The sequence below is a fragment of the Astyanax mexicanus genome, chromosome 20 (assembly GCF_023375975.1).
Source record: "Astyanax mexicanus isolate ESR-SI-001 chromosome 20, AstMex3_surface, whole genome shotgun sequence".
Taxonomy (NCBI): Eukaryota; Metazoa; Chordata; class Actinopteri; order Characiformes; family Acestrorhamphidae; genus Astyanax; species Astyanax mexicanus.
The window spans coordinates 23,837,962-23,863,047 of record NC_064427.1 but is presented as its reverse complement, the minus strand read 5'-3'; the positions used below and the strand labels follow the sequence as shown (position 1 = coordinate 23,863,047).

Here is a 25,086-nt window from a genome sequence, read left to right as displayed (position 1 = left end):
TCACAGCACAGCGCACTTGGAGGAAAACACAGTGACTCGGTTCTGATACATCAGCTCACAGACGCCCTGTGCTGTGGACATCACCCTAGGAGTGATGTGGGGAGAAAGTGCCATCTACCCACCCGGAGGGAGCAGGGCCAATTTTGCTCCCTCTGAGCGCTGGAAGCTTGATGGCAAAGCTGCATGAGCGGGGGTTCGAACCTGTGACCTCCCACTTATAGTGGCAGCGCTTTAGACCGCTGGACCACTCGGTGTTATCTTCCTCTTTATAATTTTTTTCCTCGTCGATTATAATTGTATTGCAAGAAAAATAGTTTTTTCTTGCCTGTGTTTGATCTCCCATTACGACTCTTTTTTTTGGGCTATTTACGACTCTTTGCCCTTTGATATTGCTCTCTTGTGTATGAACTCTGGATTGTCTCTCGTTTCTGGTATGTTTTTTTCTCTCTGACTGATGTTTTCAGGTTTTGTTAATTAATTAATTAATTCTCTCTTTCTAGAAGCTTATCTCACTTTGTCTTTTCCATCAGTCATCATTAACTTTTTTTTTTGTAATAACATATTTGTTATTAATGGTGTGTATTGACAGAAAATAATTAAAATAACTAAACTGGCTTTATTACTGTAATATCTTATGCTGACTGATGAAAAAACTGAAGGTAGGATAGGTTGTATGTGTTGTAACTACTTATTATTGGTTTATAAAGTATTAATAAACTAATAAACCTCATAGACTATTTATAAACCCTTATAAAAGAGCCTTATTTTAAACTGGTTCCCTTTTCACACCTTTCATAATCCAGTTTTGGTGAAATTAGAAGAAAGCCTCAATCTTTCACTGACAAAATGCATTAAATTGATCCTGTTATTTCATCAGTGTGAACAAATATAAATATATTTAGCATTTTATTTCAGTCCAGGCGGTTCACAGGTTTCCAGCTTTGCTGATATTTGAATTGAACAGTTCAAGTGAAGTCACCAAATCCTCGCTTAGCCGATATTCAGAATCAAAGCTTTGTAGTAAGATGGTCTGTTTTCTTTCTGAAGGTCATTTTCTGAAAGGATGCGCTGGACTAAAACGCTTCCACCGAGTTGTGATCTGAATAAAGGCCTCGGGCTTCTTTAATCTTTTTGTTTCAGGCCAAGCCTTTTCTGGATTAAAATTCACTGGAGCTTGTTTTTATAAAGGCATTGTTTTACGCACCTGTACCTCGCCGCATGATCTCGATGCTGAAATCTCCATAAAACACCATGTTACAATTATCACGGCACCTTGTGTGCATTTGAGGGGAGGAAGAAAAAAGAAAGCTTATAAGGGGAAAAGAAAATAGCTACGTTAACAAGCTCATGGTGCTAAACTCCTGCTGTGACCTATTACCTCAACACATTGCTGAGTTAATATTCCACAGACATCTTGCGAAGACTCAGTGTGCCACACAGGCAACTGCTGCGATCACGCTAATGGATCATAATCAATCTGATTAGGCACCGAAAGTGTCATGGGCACGCGGTCCCAATCTTATTGTGTGGGTCTGGCACGTCGATACAAAGCTATGCAATATCATAATTGCTCCTGGAAGACACAGGGCCAAATGTGGCACAAATCATTTCCATTCCATACTGATGGATCCAGTCTATCCTTTAGTGCAAAACAACTGAAAAAATATATACAGCTCTGGAAAAAAAAAAATTAAGAGACCACTTTAGTTATAGGTACACTACGGAAACATTTCTCCCAAATTCCAAATCAAAATATCGTCATTTAGAGCATTTATTTGCAGAAAATGGGAAATGGCTGAAATAACAAAAAAGAAGTTTATATTCATAAAGTTTTAAGAGTTCAGAAATCAATATTTGGTGGAATAACCCTGGTTTTTAATTCACAGCTTTCATGCATCTTGGCATCATGTTCTCCTCCACCAGTCTTACACACTGCTTTTGGATAACTTTATGCCTTTACTCCTGGTGCAAAAAGCAGTCAAGCAGTTCAGCTTGGTTTGATGGCTTGAGATCATCCATCTTCCTCTTGATTATATTCCAGAGGTTTTTAATTTGGTAAAATTAAAGAAACTCATCATTTTTAAATGGTTCTTAAGCTGAACTGCTTGAATTTTTGCACCAGGAGTAAAGGCATAAAGTTATCCAAAAGCAGTGTGTGAGACTGGTGGAGGAGAACATGCCAAGATATGTGAAAACTGATTTGCACCAAATATAGATTTCTGAACTCTTAAAACTTTATGAATATGAACTTGTTTTCTTTGCATTATTTAAGATCTGAAAGATCTTTTTTGTTATTTCAGCCATTTCTCCTTTTCTGCAAATAAATGTTCTAAATGAAGATGTTTTTATTTGGAATTTGGGAGAAATGTTGTCCGTAGTTTGTAGAATAAAACAACGATGTTCATTTTACTCAAATAACATATACCTATAAATAGCAAAATAAAAAAAACTGATTTAGTGGTCTACATTTTTTTCCAGAGCTGTCTATATTAAATGATAAGCAAATGTCTAGCCTCTAATTGGCTAACAGAACTGTGATGCTCCTTCCAGAGCTCTGCTCATGCGTTAGCCTTTTTCTGCATAAATTTCACTCACGCGTGACTTATGTAGCACTGCCGAGGTAAATCTATCACTAAAATTGCACTGCTGAAGTAAAGGCATGATTAGAATAAAATAGAATAGAATTACACTGCTTAAAAACAAAAAAAACAAAGTTCTATTCCTACTAATCTTAGTATTACCCTGCTAAAAATACAATTCAAGAACAGTTGCTCATCCAGAAAAATTTAAAAACCCAACTAAAAACTTTCAAAGACAGAGCACAGAGTATTCTTAACCTTAGACATTTCTTCAGTAAAGCTAAAACAAGGCCCTGCAAGAGAAATGCACAATACTGATCAAGATCAAGGACACAAAAAATGATTTTTACAATGTTTTGTTCCTCCCTCCCTCCCTCCCTCCGCTCAGCCTTCAGCTCGCAGCGATGGAGATATTTCACATTAAACTGTCGCTTGTGGTTGCTGTGAGAACACAATAAAGCAAAGAATGTGACAAAATGTCCACAATAAAGAGTCAACAAATACATTCCCCTACTAATGGAACTGTTTCCATTGTTCAGTCGTGCAGTAAAAACATTTTACACTTTTCCCAGTCTGCCTTGAATTACAGGGACACACACAACAAACAAACACAGTAAAAAAATCAGCAAATGAAATCTTTTTAATGTAATCTAAATATAGACTAGTTCTCATTTTGAGATTATTGTAGAAATATAATACATATAATTGTTTTCAGCTCCACTGAAAGATGCAGTCTGATTACGGACTGTAATACTGTATCTGTTTCTCTGCATATTTTATTATTATTACCCTCCTTTCACCCTGTTCTTCAATGTTCACAGGTCCCATTCAGAGCTTCTGTCTCTGACTTTACTTCATCTACAAGGTGGAGCTATAACTGTAGGTAGGAGTATGTTATAGAGTGGAGGACTGTGGGTGTTTAAAACACAGTGTTTAAAAACTCCAGCAGCACTGCTGTAGTATCTGATCCACTCCTACACACACAGCAGAACACAAACTAACACACACACAAACCACCATTCACCGCAGTGCTGAGAATGAGAATAACCCTTGTAAAAGAAAAGCGCATTTAAGTATTTTCTTTAAAAGTATACATAACATGGAAAAGTATACACTTTTAACAATAAAAAACATACCTAAATACATTCTAAATGTACTATTTTGGAACAACTTATGGCAAATTGAGTATATATCAATTGTAACTAAGCTTAATTTAAATACAACATTAAAGCATTAGATTAAAGTGCTTTTAAATGCTTTTTCATACAACTTCTGCAAACTTAAGTAGATCTTGAGTACACTATATATTGATGCACATATTGTGTGCACCTTAATGCTACTGGGAAAAAATACACTAAAGTTCAATTTAAGCAGTATTTAATGTCACTATATCTATTTTCTATCAACTTAATTTAAAGCATATTGCTTAAAATACATTTTATGAGAATACAGAGAAAGTATATTTAATGTGCATTTTTATAAAGTATATTAAATTGAAAATGTAATTTTAGTATTCTTTACCTAATTTAAACGTTTAATTACTTTCAAACCACCATTTACTGCAGCACTGAGAATGAGAATAACCCTTGTAAAAGAAAAGCGCATTTAAGTATTTTCTTTAAAAGTTTACTTAACATGGAAAAGTATACACTTTTAACAATAAAAAACATACCTAAATACATTCTAAATGTACTATTTTGGAACAACTTATGGCAACTTGAGTATATATCAATTGTAATTAAGCTTTATTTAAATACAACATTAAAGCATTAGATTAAAGTGTTTTTAAGTGCTTTTTCATACAACTACTGCAAACTTAACATCTTAATTCTACTGGGAAAAAATACACTAAAGTTCAATTTAAGCAGTATTTAATGTTACTATATCTTCTATATTTTCTATCAACTTATGTTAGAAATGTTTGATTTAAAGCATATTGCTTAAAAAATGAATTTTATGGAAAAATTGAGAAAGTATATTTAATGTGTACTATATTATCATAAAGTATATTAAATTGAAAAAGTACTTTTAGTATTCTTTACCTAATTTGAACATACTTTTAACGCTCTAGGGAACCCATCACTCTAATAGCACTTGCTCTATGGTGGTTTTCTATCCTGTGGGTTCTGACCACTGAAGAACAGGGTGAGAGGAGGATAATAATAAAGTATGCAGAGAAACAGATACATAACTTCAGTCTGTAATTATTCATAAAAAAACTACAAAGCGGTTTAGTATAAAATAACATGCGATCTATGGTCTAGCAGCAGAAAAAGACACTTTCAGAAGATAATATTTCTTTCAAAAAGTTGAACAATCTGATATTTCTTCAATAAAACGAGAAATCTGATATTGAGAGTAGCTTTAAGAGGATTTCACTTGCTAAGCTGTCATTTTCAGCAGTGAAACAGGTGGTACAGCTGGTACTTACACACAGTCCTTATCTAAGCCGAGTACGCAAAGTGAAATTGCACAGATTTCTTCAAAGCTGTTTGACAGATAATGGCGGGAGGCAGAATTCTCTCATTTTCCCGGCTCAAAGCAGGGAAGAGCAGGGGGAGGGGTCATCCTCAGACCATTCTTCATCTGTGACATTAATATATTCATTAACCTGCAGAGTCACCCTGCGCTACGGCCTGTCCTACCTGTGCCGCTCCCCTTCAGGCTGTTCTCCACACCGACAAGATAGAAGATTCTCCATACTGACAAGATACTGCGAAAACCTTATTTCCATTCTCAGCACTGCAGTGACACTGATTGGCGTGGTGGTGGTGGTGGTGATTAGTGTGTTAGTAGTGTGTTTTGAGCAGGTACAAATGCGTGGATCAGACACAGCAGTGCTGCTGGAGTTCTTAAACACCTCTGTGCTGCTGCTGTACTGATAATAGTCCAACCAAAGGCGTAGGAGTGGGTTTGACATGGGGGGGCGGGACACATTTGCTAAGATGAAACAAAGACCACCCTATATAGTGTCTTAGAACAACATTTGCGGAATTACAGTTAATCCCAAAAAAAAAAAAAAAAAAAAAATATATATATATATATATATATATATATATATATATATATATATATATATATATATATATATATATTTTTTTTTTTTTTTTTTTTTTATTCTGTACTTCTGTTTTTTATTATTAGTTAAATACAACCTAAACATGTTACTCCACATTACATTTACTTACAAAAAAAAGACAAAAACATATATGACAAAAAAGATCAGTTATTATCAGTTATAATATAATATTTATATTATATTATATAATTTTATATAATAACAGATTTTTTTATTATTATTTTTTTTTTTTTTATCTATTGGCATGTCAATTCTGTTGTATATTTACATTTTCTCCACTCCTTGTGTCCTTTCATAGGGATTTTTGGCAGTAGTTAATATAAAGACAAAATATTAAATAACCCAAACCCTCCTAGTCTGTTAGCAGAACAACACATTACCCAAAAATTCTAGCAATTCATTGCTCTCATCACTGACCTTGCGTATAAAACCGGTGTCACCTGCAGCCTTTTCCTGAGAGAGGGTGCTTTTCCTGGTGGGGTTGCTGAATTCGGCACCACAGAAGTGCCTTTATCTGCACCCCCGCCATGAAAAGCACCCCCTCTCTGCAGCTTAAGCTAACTTTAATTAGAAACGCGCTCCCGAGAGGGGGTGATTTTCATGGCGGGGGTGCAGATTGTGGCGCGCTTTCAAAATAAAAGTTGTTTCATTTTAAAACAATTTCTGCTTTTTCTGCGGTATCATTTTTGATATTGGGTTCCTACACCAATGAGTCCAGCCGACAGCATCCTGTGGCAGCGTCCTGTGGGCACCGTGGAAGGAATAAAGGATGCCGGCTGCTGTCGAGAGATTCTCCATACCGACAAGATACAGTGAAAACGAAATGAGTTCTAACTGTCCAAACCGAAGTGATGAATTCAGAGCTACAGAACTTCCACCAAACTTTTCCCTCCCACTCTTCCCTCAGCAAGGTGCTATTCATACCTCCAGGACAGCTTTTGGTAAAAAAAAAAAAACGTCAGGGTGGCAGATTAAATTAGACCCAGGTCACTTGATGAGAGGATAGTCAAAGGGTGAAAAGTTCGGATTCAGACACTGAGAGGAACTTAGGTGTGAAACTGTCAAAGTTTGCCTTGTCTTACAAGCTGGAGACAGCTGGCTTCCAGCACAGCTACGGCTAAATATAGTCGACACCATGTATAATGTTATACCTCAGATCAGATGGTCCTCAGTCGGTTGCTGGGAGGTTGGTGTTCAGCATGGTCCAGCAAAATAAAATAATTAATAAATAAATAAAAATGCATTCAACTCATCTGTTCTACTCATTAGGGATTGCACTTAATATCTGGCAACAGAAAATATATGTCTGAAAATGGCAGGAGTAAGTAAAAAGACTGGATAATTTATAAAGAGCGAAGAGTGAGGAAGACATGCCACATATACTAAAGTATTAAAGGAGTAAAATATAAAAGTGTAGTAAAATATGATAAAGAGTACTAACTAGCCATAATAGCCCACCTCCATTTGCCCCACAGCTTTCCAAGATCCAGTATTTTTGTTTTACAGTTTCTCCAAACATGTTTTAGAATGGATGATATGGGGCATATTTTTCCCCTGCAGATAAATCACTTTTTACGCTGTTATTAAGGCTCAAAGTAGCTCCACACCTCATTGGTAGAATCCAGAGAGCCCTGCCATTTAAAACGAGGCATTATTAACTTTAAAAGTGCACAAGAAGCTTTTTAAAACACTTTTACCACCCATAGCGTTACCTAATCTCAGGAATCCGCCATCTTAAGGTAAAGGTAACAGATGGCGGCGCCCGGAGATGAGGTTATGCTAAAGGTTGTAAAAGTGTTTTTTAATAAGCTTCTTGTGCACTTTTACAGTTATCAATGCCTCATTTCAAACGGAGAACTATTAAACTATTAAACTATTAAAGAAAGGTTAGTACCTGTTTTACTACATCAAAAGTCAATTGTATACTGATTTAAACAGAATATCATGTGCAGCACCACTTATTACCCTTTCACAAACTAGCTGGATGCTTTAGAGCTGAAAATGACAAGCTGTACAGGTCTAGGATGGTAATCTTATATGTTAGCTGAGCTAATATAGCCATAGCATTTGACTGTTAACTAAAAGTCTAGCTGCCTTTTGTTGTTTTAGCATGGCCAAAATAAATTCATGCTTAAATTAGCACTGCTAATGTAAATTAATAATTAGAATAGCACTACTGAGGTAAATGTATGGTTAGAATAGTAGCACTGCTGTAGGCTGCAGTTTGCGTGCTTGCCGTGTTAAAAGACGCTACGTGGGACAAACTGCTAGCTGATCGCACCCTGGGTTACCGGAACCCTCAGGATTCCTCAGTGTAGCGCTGTCGGGCAGCATTTACTAGCACTAAGCACTGCTAACTGCGGGTAGCACTGCTGTTATTCGTGGCTAGCGCTGGTGCTAACCATGCTGTTGAAAATATTGGAAATCTAAGCTTCCTGTAGATAAACGGAAGTGCTTTACTCCCCCAAATAAACAGTTTTTAGGAGAGAAATGTGTGTAGATTAACATCCTGTGCTCTTGTGTTTTTTAGAATTACAGTTTTGTTTATTTGGGCACGTCCCCATTAGAAAGGAAACATGGCGACACCCTTGTTCCTTACTATTGTCGCTTAAAATGCGACATAGTCCAGAAAATAGACGTTCACTGATAGTGCACCTTACAATACATTGTGCCTTTTAGCCTTATAGTAAAATACAGTATGTGAAAGTTATGCACCGCAAAACTGAGTAAAAAGTTTCAGCTTTATTCTGTTCTATTACTCTTGCGTTCTATTATTGTAATTGTGATTGATAAAGGAAGCAGAAAGTGAACATATAGCCATGCCACACTTCCAAAAAACGCGGTTTACCATAGTTTGGGTTCCCCAAGTCAAAACTTAATAGTAAAATATGAGCCTACTGGCAAGTGCCATCTGTTTAATGTCAAACACAATAAAGCGATGAACCTGTTATCTACAGTTTCCCAAAAGCTGTGCACAATAGGGGGACGTATGAAACTGGACAATAGATTCACAGTGTGGAAGATGCTCTTCTACGTGAAAACAAATTTGTTACAATAAGCTCCTCCCACAAATAAGCTCAGAATCTTTCCTAAGAGCAGATTCTACCATACAAACAAATGCTTAGCTTCCTCTCCATTAAATGATTATATTGTGAGCAAGCAAAGTGAGCTTGAGCTTATTGTGTGCTGCTAGAAGTCTGTTTCAAAATAACTGTCACACTTTAGCTTGTGTCTGTCTTGTGTCTTCCCTTTTTTTTTAGGTCCTTCCTGCTCCTGTCCTCTGATATCTTGTTTTGTTTACCTCCCCATGTGCTCCATGTGCTTCACATGCCTCTTTTTTATTTTTTTATTTTCTCCATCTTAGCCCTGTCCTTTCTTCTGTAATCTCTCCTGTCTCATTTGTAACCCCGCCCCCTTGTTACTTCTCCAGGTGTCCCTTGTCTGTGCCTGTGTATGAATACCCCATTCTTTTGATTGTTTGATTCTTTGTTTATTTATTTCACTTCTTTGTTGAAGACCTGGTTATTTGTTTGTTTTTCAGTCTTAGTGTTTATTTCTTTGTCTCAGTTGTTGTTTATAGTTTTTGTAATATCTAAAAAATTGCATCCTGCCTTTAATGTGTTACAATAATCTTTTTCCTTTTTCTGACACCTTTATTTATTTTTTTTAATAATCAGTCATCAGCCAAAGACACATCTGAATTGCATTGCTACACACAGGTGCGCCGTGTTCACGCAAGCTAACAACATCATTTACTCGCAGTGCCAACTTCCAGCTCTGGTTCAAATTTGCTTTAACCCAGAAGGCCACAGGTTCCAACCCCCCTGTCTTCACATCCACACTGCTGTTGTGCCCCAGAATAAAGCACTTAACCTCAAGCTGCTCCAGGGATGCTGCAACACGGAAACCCTGTCACACTTCCCCTCCCTCCAGGGCAGGCTTGTAAAAGACAATATGCTTGTTCTTAATATATCCCGACCTGACAATGAAATCTAGCAATGTGCTGGGGATGAATGCTCATGGTTTTGAACTGCTGCTGCTCTATGAATAAGTCCAAATAATTTACATGCTGAGTGTAGAGATGCACTCAAATGCATTTAAAAAATACTTTGTCTGACACTGAGACCAAACTATTTAAAATTTGGTCCATGGTTTTATTCATTTGCCACTTTTTTCACTATTGAATAAATGACAAAACCTAGATGTATTTTCCCTTCCTGTTAAAAGAAAAAATACAAATACAAAACTACAATTTAAAAAAAAAAATTCAAGCACTTGACTTTTCAATATCCCAGCTAGCAAACCAACAAAACACAATCTATTCACTTCAAAAATCATAGGTTTACTTGAGCAGCGCAGTACTTCAGTCATAAATGTACCTCAGTAGTGCCATTCTATTAAAAATGTACCTTAATAGTTTTATTCATATACTGTAATGACACATGTGAGTGAAATTTACACAGATAAAAAGTAGTCAGTCTTTTTCTTTTGCTACACAAACAGATGTTAAAGCTATGTTAGCCAGCTAAGATTACTATCCTAGTCCTGAAACAGTTCCTAATTTTTAGCTGGCAAACAGCCAGTTTATGAAATGGTAACATACTGATACTAAAATAAATGATAAATGATGCTGAACACTGTATTTTATGTATACTAAAATAAAATAATAAAAAAATAAAAGACCATTAAAAATGATGAGTTTCTTTGATTTTACCAAATTGAAAACCTCTGGAATATAATCAAGAGGAAGATGGATGATCAAAAACCATCAAACCAAACTGAACTGCTTGAATCTTTGCACCAGAAGTAAAGGCATAAAGTTATAGAAAGGAGCGTGAAAGACTGGTGGAGGAGAACATGCACAAAACAAGATGCACGAAAACTGTGATGAAAAAAACAGAGTTATTCCACCAAATATTGATATCTAAACTCTTAAAACTTTATGAATATGAACTTGTTTTCTTTGCATTATTTGAGGTCTGAAAGATCTGCATCTTTTTTGTTATTTCAGCCGTTTCTCATTTTATGCAAATAAATGCTCTAAATGACAATATGTTCATTTGGAATTTGGGAGAAATGTTGTCTGTAGTTTATAGAATAAAACAACAACGTTCATTTTACTCAAACATATACCTATAAATAGCAAAATCAGAGAAACTGATTCAGAAACTTTTATTTTTTCCAGAGCTGTATAATGTACTGTATGTGTAGTGTATAGGGAAAAATGAACTTAAACTTGCCGTATGTCGACTCGTATTCCTTACAGCTCTTTCCCATTACTACCTGCACTGTAAAATTTAAAGCCCCTGAGCCCCTTTGAGCAACTGCTGCCTTAAAGGCCACCGTTCCTCTCACCGTTCCTATCTTCATTGTTCAATACCCAAATATTCGTTGCATCCCTACTACAATGCACTACTTTCATTTTTACAAGGAAGGACAGTTCTTTTCCATGGAAAATACTGTACACTAGTTAAGAACAAGAGACACAAAAACAGGCCAGCAGCAGGAATGTTGGAAGACCCACTCAACAAACATTATTCAATCTCTCCAAACCCCCGAACGCAATTTCTGAACTTTAAGACCGTCTCCAATCGAGACGTCCTGCAATTATTTCTCTGTTTAAACGCCGTTAGTTCATTCATGCTCATTTACCCTGGAACATCCCCAATAAAGCCAAAGGCACCGATTGACTCCCCTTATTATTAATACCAGGAAAAAATGCTGAGAGACGCCATTGGGGGGTGTTTGTGGAGGCAGGGGGCAGCGGAGCTAGCCTGTGTTCCGGCCACCTCTCTTTCATGAGTAGTGACAGATCGCTGTGGTTCCCACGCTGAAGGAGGCACAATAGACTGCAGTGGGCCACAGCATGACCCTGTCTTTCACCCCTCACCACTCCCCATGTCCTGTCAAAAATGGTTTGGGGAGCTGGCTGTCCGTTCGCTACAGAGACACTGCTAGGAAAACACAAAGACGCCTCGTCTGGAGGGGCTCTTCTGCTTACTACGTGCTTGAAGCCTAGCCAAGATCCAGCCAGGAGAAGATCCTGGAGTATGAAGAACCTGCAGGCTTATAGATAAAGAAGCCAATGACAGAATAATACAGATAAAAGACTTTCAGTTCCATAAAAAGACTCTGAGCAAAAACTCTTTAATATTTATTATTATAAGACAGAAACCAGTATTGTGTCCCATGACTTTTGCCTTGTCTGCCAAAAAAAAAGTCGCCACCTGGATTTAAGTAAGTAAATGGTGTGGGGTTGATGCTGCAGTTGGTCTGCAGGTCTAGATTCAGCAACAGTATGTGCTGAAAGAATGAGGTCAGCTGACTACCTGAATATACTGAATATAGACCAGGTTATTCCATCCATGGATTTTTTCTTGATTATTCCAAGATGACAATGCCAGTGGATCAGGGAGCATGAGATCATCATTTTCACACATTGATGGATTGTTCACCAGAGAGTCCAGACCTTAATCTCTTTAAAAATCTTTGGGATGTGCTGGATGGAGAAGACTTTATGCAGTGGTCAGACTCTACCTTCATCAATGCTGCTGCAAGATCTTGGTGAAAAAGTAATAAATTAATGCAACACTGGATTGAAATAAATCTTGTGACATTGCAGAAGCTTATTGAAACAATGCCACAGTAAATGCGTGAAGCTGCATCAAAGCTAAAAGCAGTCCAATGGTCCATATAGGCTATGCTATAGAAAATATACTACATGGCTACAGGGAGCCTTTGTTGTAACTTGGGTTCTATTCTAAAGCAAAATAACAGGGTGGTAAAAAGGCACTTTACCATTCACAATTTACCCTTTTGACAATTTTATTTTTAGTAGCAAAAAGATAAACCTACATGCTAACCAGGCTAACGATGCTAGCAGATCAGCTCAAGCCCTGGCATTAGTTTTAGATGGGTCACCAGAGGATATCTAAAGTCTCTCCACAGGTCCGCAGATGGTCAGCAATGGCAGGCTGATCTCCTCTCAATGGAAACGTGCACACTTGGGCCAAAAGAAGGACAGCCAGATTGTGGCCAGGCAAAAGGTCTTTCACTAGGCGAGCGTGTGAAAGAGACCCTGGCGAGGGATCAGGGAAACAAGCCACACTCACTTCGAGAGGATGGACACCGTCCATCTCAGGATGAGGCTACCAGAGTGACCTACATGAAAACCTTCCAAACTGACCCAATAAAGCAATGAAAACATGAAAATGATATGTTTATATATATATCTCATTTGGCATCATTGGAATCTAATCTGATCCCTTATATCAAAGTTTTATGACAAATGGACCAATAGAAATGCTCCAAAATGAACTGGAATCTTTTTTTTTTTTCATTGACTTTACATTGAATTGAATTATTGAATTATTTATGTCCATAGTTTAGTACTATAAAAGTTATTTGTTTAGAATTATTTATTTAAATCATAAACTACAATTTACATTAAATATGTTTATTACGTATTACAGAGAAGTTCTTTAACTACAATTATTTAACATATTAATTACAATTTTATATAAAAATGTGTTTAATTTTCATTTTTTAAGAGACAAGTTCTTTGAAACTAAAAAAAGGCTTATGGAAATCATTGAATTTTATATGTTTCTCAGTTTTTGCTATAATTTAAATCTGGTCTGTTCCCTTTTATTATATCAAAACTGTACGAGGAATGGATCAATAGAAATGTTTTAATTTATTTGGAATCAAATAATTTTACATTGACTTCCATTAAAACGAAGGAATGAGCCTTTTTGCCTATTAATGTTAAAAGTTTAGAACTATAAGAGTTACTTATTTAGAATTATTTAAATTTTAACTACAAATGTTTTAAAAAAAAAGCATGTATTATGTATTAGTTTTACAGTAGAGTTCTTTGGAATTGGATGTTCCACTGAAAATACTAATGGAAATCATGTTTTTCAGTTTACGATATAATTTGGATCTAATCTGATCTGATCTCTTGTATTGTATCAAAATAGAAATTCCGAAATGAATTCCAAATAAATCTTTCCATATTTTTTTTTTTTTACAAAAAAAAGCCTTTCATTGAAAGTTAATTTTTGCTTCCCTTTTTCTGTAAAACTGCATTTTTGAAGATTTTGGAGGTTTCTGTGTGAGCCATTCCCAGGGTTCGGGCACAGTCGAGAGCACGGCTAATGCTGTAAAAGGCCCCACAAATGGTTCTGAAAAATGTCCAAGTCTGCTGGTCTCCCAGTGGTCTGTCAGTCTGTTCTGGTCTAGTGAGAATAGAGTTTTAATTCGAAGCTTCTACTACAGGGAGTGCTTTCCTTATTTCCTACTTCCAGGATGTAAGGCATTGAGGCATCGGCACAGAGACAGCCTGGTACAGCTCTTCCAGCCGGTCAGCACATTTTCCCTGACCCCCTGCTGCCCAGACATGAGAGACTAAACAGAGCCCCCCTGACAGCCCCGGCAGCTTAGCGGCTCAGTGGTAATAGGAACTCCCAGGTAGGAGAAGCCTGGGGTGCAGAAGATGACTAATATCTACTTTCTTCTGTCCTTCTGTCCTTCCAGACCTCCCATCCAATTGGACTCCAGTCCAGTCCTGTTCAGCATGTTAATAGATGAGCACTTGAAATACCAATGGAATACAATCAAATTCTTTTTCTAGGCCAAACACACAGGTGTGGTAGCCAAGACTGCTAGTGCCAATACTGGTACACATCAAACTCGAGTTAAGACCAAACATTGGTACAAATAAAACTAAAGTTAAGACCAAACACTGGTACAAATCGAACTTGAGTTAAGACCAATCATCGTTACACATCAAACTCGAGTTAGAACCAAAAATTTGATACACACTAATTCTGAGCCTAGGCTAACACTGGTACATCAAATTTGAGTTAAGACAGTGGTACACATTGAGTTTGATTCTAGACTGACACTGGGACACATCAAGCTAAAGTCAAGACAAATACGAACACCAGTACACACTGAGTCCAAGTCAAGGCAAACACTAGTACATATTGAGTTGAAGTCAAAGCGAACACTGGTACACTGGTACACATTAAGTTTGAGTGAAATTAGTACATTTGGAGTCTAGCGTTCTCTTCTATGCTGTAGTGTGTTGGGGAGGCAGCGTCCGCAAGAGGAATGCTGGACGACTGGACAGGCTGGTGAGGAAAGCTGGTTCTGTGCTGGGATTAGAGCTGGAGTCCTTAACACCACTGGTAGAGAGGAGAGCCCTCAGCAAGCTGCTGAATATCATGGACAATGTTCACCACCCTCTGCACAGCACCATCACCAGGCAGAGGAGCTCATTCAGCGGCAGACTGCTGTCCCAGTCCTACTCCACACACAGACTCCGAAAGTCTTTTGTCCCTCAGGCAATAAGACTGTTCAACTCCTCTCAGCAGAGCAAACAAAAGACTCTGTGACACTTTGTCAGTCTGGCCACTCTGGTCACTACATGGACACACCCCCATCTCTGCAGACACACCCCAGAGATGCAATTTTACATGACATTATTTTGCACTAGTAGTTTTTGCACAAGCTTGCACTGCAAGTTTAAATTATTATATAACTGTGTATCAATTTCTGTATGGCTGGCATCATATACCCTCATAATATCTCAAGATTAACATTGGTGCACATTGAGTTTGAAGTCAAGATTAACACTGGAACACATCGACTGTGAGTCAAGATTAACACAGGTATATGTTGAGTCCGGGTCATTGAGTTCGAGTTAAAGCGAACACTTTGAGTCAGAGTCAATAACAGTGGTGCACATAAACTCCGAGTCAAGACTAACACTAGTGCACAACGGGTACAAGTCAAGACTAACACTAGAACACATTGAGTCAGAGTCAAGATTAACACTAGAACACATTGAGATTGAGGTAAGATTAACATAAATTCTGCAAAAACAATATGAGGTTATGTTACAAGTCAAAAGTTCAAAGAGTAAGGTTTAAAAAGGGGCATTTAGGGGCATGGCATCCTATTGCACCTCCTCAAAGACACCTCTGAACCCATAACCTCGTACAAGAACCGCAATATTGTAAGTACTATTTTAAAGCAATTGAGCATTCCAATACAAAACACCCAGTGCAGTTCTATTGAAGCTGTAGATTCATCATTGTGAAATAACACTGGGACAAACCTCTAATTTGCGCGCCTGTTTTCAGACGCCATGTACCGACAGGTTTTATAATCCCGGCTGCCTCTCCGCATCCTGATGAGGTACGTTTGTCCTTTATTTCCCTCTCTATTCCAGGCAATTTAACCAAGCCAGGAGTAATTTCTCTGCCATTATGCTAATCACGGGGTTTTTCCTGTTGATTCCTTTGCTCGACTAGCAGATTGTGCAGAGCAGCGTGCGAGGCAGAGTCAGCCTCCTCGCCGCTGATGCTGCAGCCCGTCAGCATGCGCAGGAGGGCATTATGATGATGAGGCGCCAGGTGAGGCTCCAGCAGACAGTTGCAGCACATCACAAGCTCAGCTATGTTTTTTAGTCCCCTGTAGACTGCAGAGGAGCGAGAGGAGGCAGGAGGACAAACAATAAAAAACTATTGTTTATGGTAGATGATGAATAAAGGCAATGAACTGCAATCTATATTAACCTTAATATAAGCCTATATATATATTTATATACAAAAAGGTTTACACAAGTATTCCTTCCTAGCAATTGGGTAAAACAAGAGGTTTTTCCAACAAATGCCATTTTAGGCCCATTAAGTACACTTTTGCTCTTTAAAACCTGGCGATTGCGTCCCCTAGGGTTTGAAAATAAGACAGGATTTTATTTTCCTTTATCAGAAAGTGGTGAGCAGTGATTTTTTTTTATTTTACCCCTCTCACTGATCTCCACTGCTACACCCAAAACAGAAAAGCCTCTAATTGGCTGCTTTCTACTTTGCTCCGTCATTCTTAACGAATGAACATTTTTCATGTGTAGACAGAGGGCGGAGACTCAGTATGGTAAAACTGCTCATGGTAATGTTCAGAAGAAACATGACCTCTATTGTAATAACCTTAATCTACACATTGATCTACACCTACAGTGAAATGAGGAATCGCACACAATCTCCAGTCTTTTTATGAGCTTCAAAAAGTTCATTAACAGAAGGTTTTTCTCCAGTATTGTCTGTGAATGCTGTTTTATCAATTCTTCTTCGAGTACATGGCAGACAGGTTGTGCATGTGTCAAGGCCAGTGTTTGTGTATGTTTTGCTCAGCTGCACTACCAGGACAGAAGAAAAAAAACACCCAAATTGAAATTTAAAGGTTAGGAAATGTTTAAAAAAAAATTAAATAGGCGGGGTATGTTTCATTACTTCAAAGGAACAGATTTCAGATATTAATGAGTAAAATATGGTATAGGGTTTAGTGGCTCTTTAAGACCAGCTGTAGGAATATTATTTCATTATATAGATAGCTATAGAGAACAGGGAAGAAAAAAATGTTTTTTTTTTTTCTCTTAAAAGGCAGCATTTGGCTTGGAAAAGTTGCATATTTTTCTGTGATAAATCTACTCTTCCCTTTTGAAACAATAAAAGTTGAAATTTGTTTCTGAAAAATGTTTCTGGCCAATATGGACTAGAGGTCTACCTCTCCATTTAAGCCCAATGAGGCCCATTAAAATATTGGTGTTTTAGACAATATTCAGGGCAGTTTTTCTGTTTTTTCTTTTTTTTTTTATGTAATAATAAACTGACCAATACTTGTTGGGTCTGATCACCTCAAAGCTCAAAGCTGTGGGAAAGAAGCCTGCTCAGCCTTCAATTTCATGTCCATGCTGCCCACACTACACTGGGGGCATGTTTTAATGAGCTCAGAGGGACAAATACAAAGACTTCCCACATATCTTGCAGACTAAATGTCAGATATATACTGTATATATGTGTGTGTGGTGGGTTGTTACCTGTGCCTGAGCCTCCATGCGAGCGTACTGGAGCAACATGGGCTCTCCGTGTTTCTGTAAATACTCCCTCTGACAGCGCTCAGCCAGGGCCGGTTCATTAGGCAGGAAGCTGCTGGCCCAAACCTGGAGGAAAACAGGAGAAGCAGAGAGAGTGAGAGAGAGTGAGAGAGAGAGAGAGAAAGAGAGAGAGAGAGAGAGAGAGAGAGCCACTGAGCCAGTGCAGGCTAGCCTTACTAATCTATCATGTTTAACAAACAGATAAGACCTTGTGCACTGCACTGAGGGGAAATTTAATCTGCGGCCCTCCACAATAACAAATAATGATACGCTTCCACTCTTTCCCAGTCACAGAAATAACCACAATCCCCAGAAAAGCCCTGTACTCACATATGCAAATGCTGAAAGAGACAAACTGCGCAGCAAGGAAGTCCCGAATGCACTGCATGACCGTTGGAGTTAATAAGCACTTTTAAAGATACCATCTCTTCAATCTCCTGCCCTACAGAGGAGATTTAAGTAAGGCAGTGAGCGGATACTGGCTCGGGTTTAACTTTTCCTCTTTTTAAGGGCTCGAGTTCTACACTGTCCTAGCTAGGAGGCAGTGATCCAACTTCTTCCTGATACAGATGTCTGATTTCACAGCACTGATTCCATACCAGCATTGAGGGCATCCAGTTAAGTTTCGGTCTCAAACTGCAGTTTAGAAACTTGCATCCCTGTGCATTCAGGAGCATCGAACACCAGAATGAGCATAACAGATTAGTCTCAAACTGCTTTTATTTCTGTTTATACTAGTGCATCTCAAAAAATTTAAATATCATTGAAAAGTTACTTCATTTCAGTAATTCAGTTCAAAATGTCCTGCTGGAAAATGAAATCCGCACCTCCATAAAAGTTGTCAGTAGAGGGAAGCATGAAGTGCTTAAGTAAGATTTCCTGGGAAATCACTGCACTGACTTTGGACTTGATAACAAAACACAGTGGATCAACACCAGCAGATGACATGACTCATCACTGATCATCAGTAAATTTTACATTTCATTTGTAAATCAAGGAACCAGAGTCTGGAGGAAGAGTGGAGAGACACACAGTCCAAACTGCTTGAGGTCTAGTGTGAAGTTTCCACAATCAGTGATGGTTTGGAGAGACATGATATCTGCTGGTGTTGATCCACTGTGTGCTAAGTTTTATCAAGTTTTATGGATATGCGGATTTCATTTTCATTTTCCAGCAGGACTTGGCACACTGCTCACGCTTACAAAAGTACAAATTGGTCTTTAAATATAAAATATTTAAATTTTCTGAGATACTGATTATTGGCTTTTCATTGACTGTAAGCATAATCATCAACAATAAAAGAAAAAAAAAACATTTAAAATAGATCACTGTGTGTAATACATCTATATAGTATAAGAGTTTCACATTTTGAACTGAATTACTGAAATAAAGTAATTTTCTCAATGATATTTTCTTTTCTTTTTTGAGATGCACTAGTATGTCACTAAAGCTAAGCAAATAAAATATTTTATTTTAGGCCAATGCTTTTATTCCTTTGGAAAATACTGTTTTTTTAATTTCCAATACAATCACTGCTGTGTTATTAAGGTAATTAATTATCAGTGCTGATACAGTTTCATTACACTGCACTGGTGCATCAGTAATCCTAGGCCAGGATAAACTCCACTGTGGCAGTGGATCAACTGATGCACTTCCAGATGCACTCAGTGCCGGAGGGAGAATCTGTATCCTTTATGATGGAGAGAATCTCTTTTCTCCTCCATTTCAGCAGCACAACGGTCTCAAGAGCTTTCCATCAAAGCATCTCCATCTCAGACCCTGATGCTAAGCCATGATGAACTCAAAGTACAGGAACTTGGACACCGCTCACTCAGCAGAGTCTTCCTGAGCATCATCTTCAGAGATACTGAGCTATTTTTAGAACTACTTTGTTGCAATTCAAATCAGTGCCACACAGTACGGACTCTTAGTTTCAGTGTTGCGGATCTGGGAGAAGTTCAAGAATAAAAAATATAGAGTTTGTTAACTGTTTTATAATTGGGGAACAGCTAATTGTGTGTTTTTAATATACAGTATGCAGCAATCTACCGTATTTTTCGCACTATAAAGCACACTTATCACTAAACATCTATTTGCTGGTCTATTTTCATGCATAAGGCGCATTATTTAATTTTTCTATTTTCATACATAAGGCGCATTAAGTCAAATGAGCGCTGGATGTTAAGCTACACAGATTTCTCTCCTGAAAACTGTTCACTGGGTGAGTAAAGTGCTTCTGTTTATCGATAGTAGGCTTAGGTTTTCCACATTTCCACTAAGCCCTACACTGAGGAACCCTGAGCGCTCTGGTAACCCAGGGCAATATTAGCTAGCGGTTCATCCCACGTAGCTTGTTTTAACATGGTAAACGGTAAGGCTACAGTCTGATATTCTCACATCTGAATGGCGAAAAGGCTAACTAGCACTTAGTGCAGTTAGCGGGTAATGCTAATGCTGCTCCAGAAATACTAGCCGGGGTTAGGAGCATGCTACAGTCCGATATACTCGTCTCTGAACGGCGAAAGAGTTAACTATCTCTTAGCGTGATTAGCAGGTAATGCTAATGCTTCTTCAGCAGTGCCAATTTGGTTGAACAGCTTGGTGACTGTGGCCATGTTGGTTGACCTACTAAGTCAACCTTGGCCAATCAGCTTTGCCATGCTGGTCATACTAAAAAAATGTTGTTTAGGAGTTACGCTGGTCAACCAGCTTAACCAGCTTGACTTGGCAGATGTTTGTTTTTTTCAGCAGGAACATGTGATAGTAAACACATACTAATGGCTAGAAGCAGTGAAACTTTTGTAACCGGAAAAAAAAAAAAAAAAAAACGCTCCTCTAACCATTAGACTGTGACTGCCCTGCGGCGATTCTAAGATTTTCCATATAATGCAGCTCCAAATGATAAATAAATACTTTGAAAGCAGAAAGTATCAGTGCATCATAGCTGGCATCATCATTTAAAGTCAGAAGGCATCCATTCCTCACATTCAGCTGCGAAAGATCATCAAAGCTCATCAGCCAAGGTATTGCCTTAGCTTGAAATATCATTAATGCATATTTTAAAGGCTCATTTGGTTCAATTATTGAAAAAGAACTAAAAAAAAAAGGAAGGCATGAAAAATAAAAGAGTGTTTAGCTCTTGCTTTCACAAGCTCAACAGAGTTTGAATGAGTTAAAGCCTAAAAAGCACATTATAGCTTTAAAGTCTTATTGAAATGACTGGAGAGCTCTAGCAGTAGCAATTCCAGGCTTCATTTGCGGTGACAAGCAGCCATTTAAGTCAATGGTTATTATCTTCTTAGGTGAGAAATAAATCAACATGCAACATTAGCCAGCCAAATATTGTTTTCAAGCCCGGCTGAACGAATCCAGAAAGCCGATGAAAGACCCGCTGCACTTATCTGAAGCACTCTCGGGTCTGATCCGACACCGATTCCGTTCCAATGCACCTGCCGTGTTGAGGCCAGTTGGATTAACTGAAAGAACTTAGTTGTTTAATTGAACATAAAGCTAATGTAGACAAGCAGCAGTGCCGTATGGCTGAGAAGAGATTATTTTCATTTTTATTATTATCTTAGCAATGACTTTATTACTGTAATTCACCTGTCAGACTTCTAATTCTTCTTTTTACTGCTGAAACTGAGACTTAGTCCAATTATGTTAATCTTAGATAAAGGCTAAAGCTGTTGCCATGTGGGTCAGCCAGGCGTGACTCGTCCTGTAGCAGTTTTCTCCAGTTTCCAAGACACTTTTGAAGGTATAGGAAACAGTACTCTCCGCTCTCTGGTTTAATCTGTAAAGACAGAGAGCTCTGTGGTACACCCTGCACAAGACGCATCATGATGCTCTTTGCTATCTTACACCCCGTCAACAGTCCGCATCATTAAAATAGCGTCTGAGTTTATAAATAAATCTACACCGATGGGCCTGGTGGTCTGGAAGTGAGGTGTGTTCAGGTAAATATCTGGCATGTTGCTATTTTGGCGGTGGAAACCGTAGGTGCGCCACTGTCTGATTAAAACCCTGACAACAGTCAATTGTCCATTCCAATTGTCCAGTTGAGTATATTCCTATAGTTGCGCCATGTACACCCAAGCTCGTTAAACCTCAAGAATAAACAGAATAAAGTATAAAATAACATTGCTGTTCCCTTAAACGAGATGCTGGCGTATTTTCACAGCGTCAACGCACAGGTTAGTGCCTCTGCTGACACTCACAAAAGTGCTGCGCTGTTAAGATACGAACATGCCAAAGTCAGAGCTCATCTGGCTCTTAAAGAGAACGGCAAGGGACATACTGATAATTTATTATACGTTGCACCCAAACAGCAAACCCATGATTAATTAAGTGAATTAGTATGTTAGTATGTTTTGAGCCATGCAAGGCATATTTTTTTGCGCCCTCACAATATCTCTATAGATATAGATATGCTCCATAGTGTCTTTATCTAGTTGTCATGATGAAAGTGTAAATGTACCATGTGTTGTGTACGATTCAGTTTAATGCCCAATAAAAGTGAATTACTATTGACTGTCCTGGTCACACATCAATAGTTAATCAATAGTCTTCCAGTCTTTTCATTTTTAGACATTTGTTCCCATTTCACAACTTAATTTTACAACTAACTATGTCTAATCACATTCAGTTAGATTTGGGCTTTTTTTTACAGTTTAACTTTAAGGTTTTTTTTTGTGTGGAACTGGGTTATTCTGGTTGTTGACAGGATGCCACATTGGAGCATGTGAGAGGAAAGCGAATGAGAGGGCGAGATTTAATTAGCATGCAGGCCGCTGTGCGAGAAGCGAGGAGCAGACAGAAGTGTTATATAGACCAGTGAAATGAGGACATCAATTCAGGAATGGCAGACAGAAACAGCGATCGGGTCACGACCTGACAAACACAGAAAGAGACATGAATATTTCCCACTGGTTCGTGCTTTTAGTGTGCAACACGCATTACTGCCTCAGCCACCTGCATGTGTCCTAAAACGTAAGTAATCATATGTTCTGTGTGATCAATTAAATTAAATTAATCTTGTTTAATCACATTCATTATCAAAGTATAAGTTTAAACTGTAGAATTCAGCTGACTTTTAGAGGAGCAAATGAATGAAAAAATGAATGAACAGAGTAAAAATGGTCACACATGAGGATATTTTCTGGAGATCTTATTCACCAGAACCAAAAACAGTCAAGAGGCTAATAGGGGCTAAGTGCTGCCACTGTGATCGGGAGATATCTGGTTTGAATCCCGTTTATATAGCTTGCCACCAGCTGCCAGAGCCCTGAGAGAGCACAACTGGTCTCTCCTTGCTCTCTCTCTGGGTGGGTACAGTAGATGGCGCTCTTTCCTCTCATCACTCCTAGGGTGATGTCGCTCAGCACAAGACGTCTGTGAGCTGATGTATCGGAACCGAGTCGCTGCGCTTTCCTCCGAGTTCCCTGTGCTGTGATGCTACTCAGCAATGCTGCATCAGCAGCAGTTCAAAAAAAGGGGTAATCCTAGTCTTCACCCTACTGGTGTTGGAGCATCACTAGTGATAGGGGGAGTCCTAATGAGTGGGTTGGGTAATTGGCTTTGTGAATTGGGGTGAAAATGGGACAAAAATATATATATATATTATATATATCCAACACCTAAGTGCCCCCTGGTCACTGATGTTTGCTCACAGTCCTTAGTTCCTAATGGATGTTCACCAACACCCTGACAATACAAAGAACTTAAATTTAAATGATTAAATTATTTTCTATATCAGACTAATTAGATTTGTTCCAATTTGGATCTATATTTATCCTTTTCTGTCAGCCTGAACGCTTTAACGTTTTTTAATTTGTAACATCAGAACAGTTTGATCAGAGCGGGCTTGTCTCTCTCATAAAACTTTGACCATTATCGTAAGCCCTGCCATGCTTTCCTAAATAGCTGTTGTTTTCTCTCTCTTCGTTTATTCGTCCTTGTACATGTGTACATGTGGTCAGATATCCTTGAAAACAGATGGCGAGTTTACAGTGGTGCTAAAGTTTTTAATGCATAAATCCCCACTGCGGTCAGCGTTTCTCCTCATTCGAGCCGCGATCGGCAGCTTGGAAGAGTTGGCTCGCTGCAGTTGAAAAGAGATTAAACAGGAACTTTTACTGGCGTTCTGCACTCCAAATGTAGCGGAGAAGAAAACTGGGCAGCCTTTCTGAAAGTTTGTAAAGTATGACCAGGACAATCGAGAGTAATTCGCTTTTATTGGGCTTTAAACTTAATCTCTAATGAGAGAATCCTACAGGCCTTAACAGGGCAGGTGCATTGGAACGAAATTGGTGTTGGTGAACAGAACAGACCCGAGAGTGATTCAGATAAGTGTAACGAGTCTCATCAGCTTTCTGGATTCGTTTAGCCAGCCTTGAAAACAATATTTGGCAGACGAAAGTTGCATACTGACTTATTTCTCACCTTAGAAACTAATAACCATTGACCTAAATGAGCCAGTTTTTCACTTCAGTACATCCGTACTCATAAATAGTGTTTGTAAAATATTAGAACAAACGAAACATGCAATAATGCAAAATAAATTTGCAAAGAAAAAGTAAAACCTCAACGTCCAATGAAAAATATGTATCTCCAAAACGGCAACTTTACAGAACCTTCATTGAAAGTCGATGTAAAAAGAGTTTACTTAATGTCATTTTTATTTAACGTAATGTAATTTAATGTAATAAATCATTTTTGCCACAATAAATTCATGTCCACAAGCAGCGCTACAGATTTAATATAATAGTAATAATGCATTGATTAGCCAAACCAGGAGATCAATAGGATTGTAAGGATTCAATCACAAATGAACAAGGATTATTTTTATTTATCTTAAAATATTGAAGTTAAAAAACACAATGAATTTTGTAACCATCATATTCACTCAGAACTAAAAAGCACATTTAAAAAAAATGTAAATCCAGGAGTCACTATGCCACTATGATCAGGAGATCGCTGGTTCAAATCCCAGTCATGTAGCCTGCCATCAGCTGCCGGAGCCCTGAGAGAGCACAATTGGCCTCCATATATCTCCAAAACAATAACTTCACTGGAAAGAGATAAAACCTACTTAACCTTCAATTAATTTTTTTTATTAATGTAAAAAGAATTTATTTCATGTAATTTTAGAGAATTTCTATTGGTCCATTGGCCAAGAAATTTGGGCACAGTGTAAAGTCCGGTTTGTGTGTTCAAATGATGTGGTTAAACAATAATTTAATAACTTGTTTTGCACTGGAGAGCAGCAAAATTAGCTTTGGTGTTCTCAATAGCCACTTTTCCACTGCAGGACTGAACGGTTCTGAGAACGGTAAGTCGAACGAATGCTAGATGTTAATCTACACAGGTTTCTCTCCAGAAATCTGTTTATTTGGATGAGTAAAATGCATCCGTTTTTTTTTTACAGTAAGCTTAGATTCCAGTATGTTAGCATGGTTAGCTGCAGCGCTAGCCCTGGTTAGCAG

The 25,086-nt window shown here is 38.1% G+C and overlaps 1 protein-coding gene across 2 annotated transcripts in view; it reads right to left on the bottom strand.

Annotated features, from left to right (window-relative positions):
* galt (galactose-1-phosphate uridylyltransferase) overlaps positions 1–25,086 on the bottom strand; it is a 155,518-nt gene that overhangs the window by 91,477 nt on the left and 38,955 nt on the right. For both annotated transcript variants that reach the window (XM_007260816.2, XM_049468455.1), the window contains exon 7: positions 17,546–17,668. In XM_007260816.2, coding sequence (XP_007260878.1) covers positions 17,546–17,668 — 123 coding nt within the window. The remainder of the gene's footprint in view (positions 1–17,545; positions 17,669–25,086) is intronic.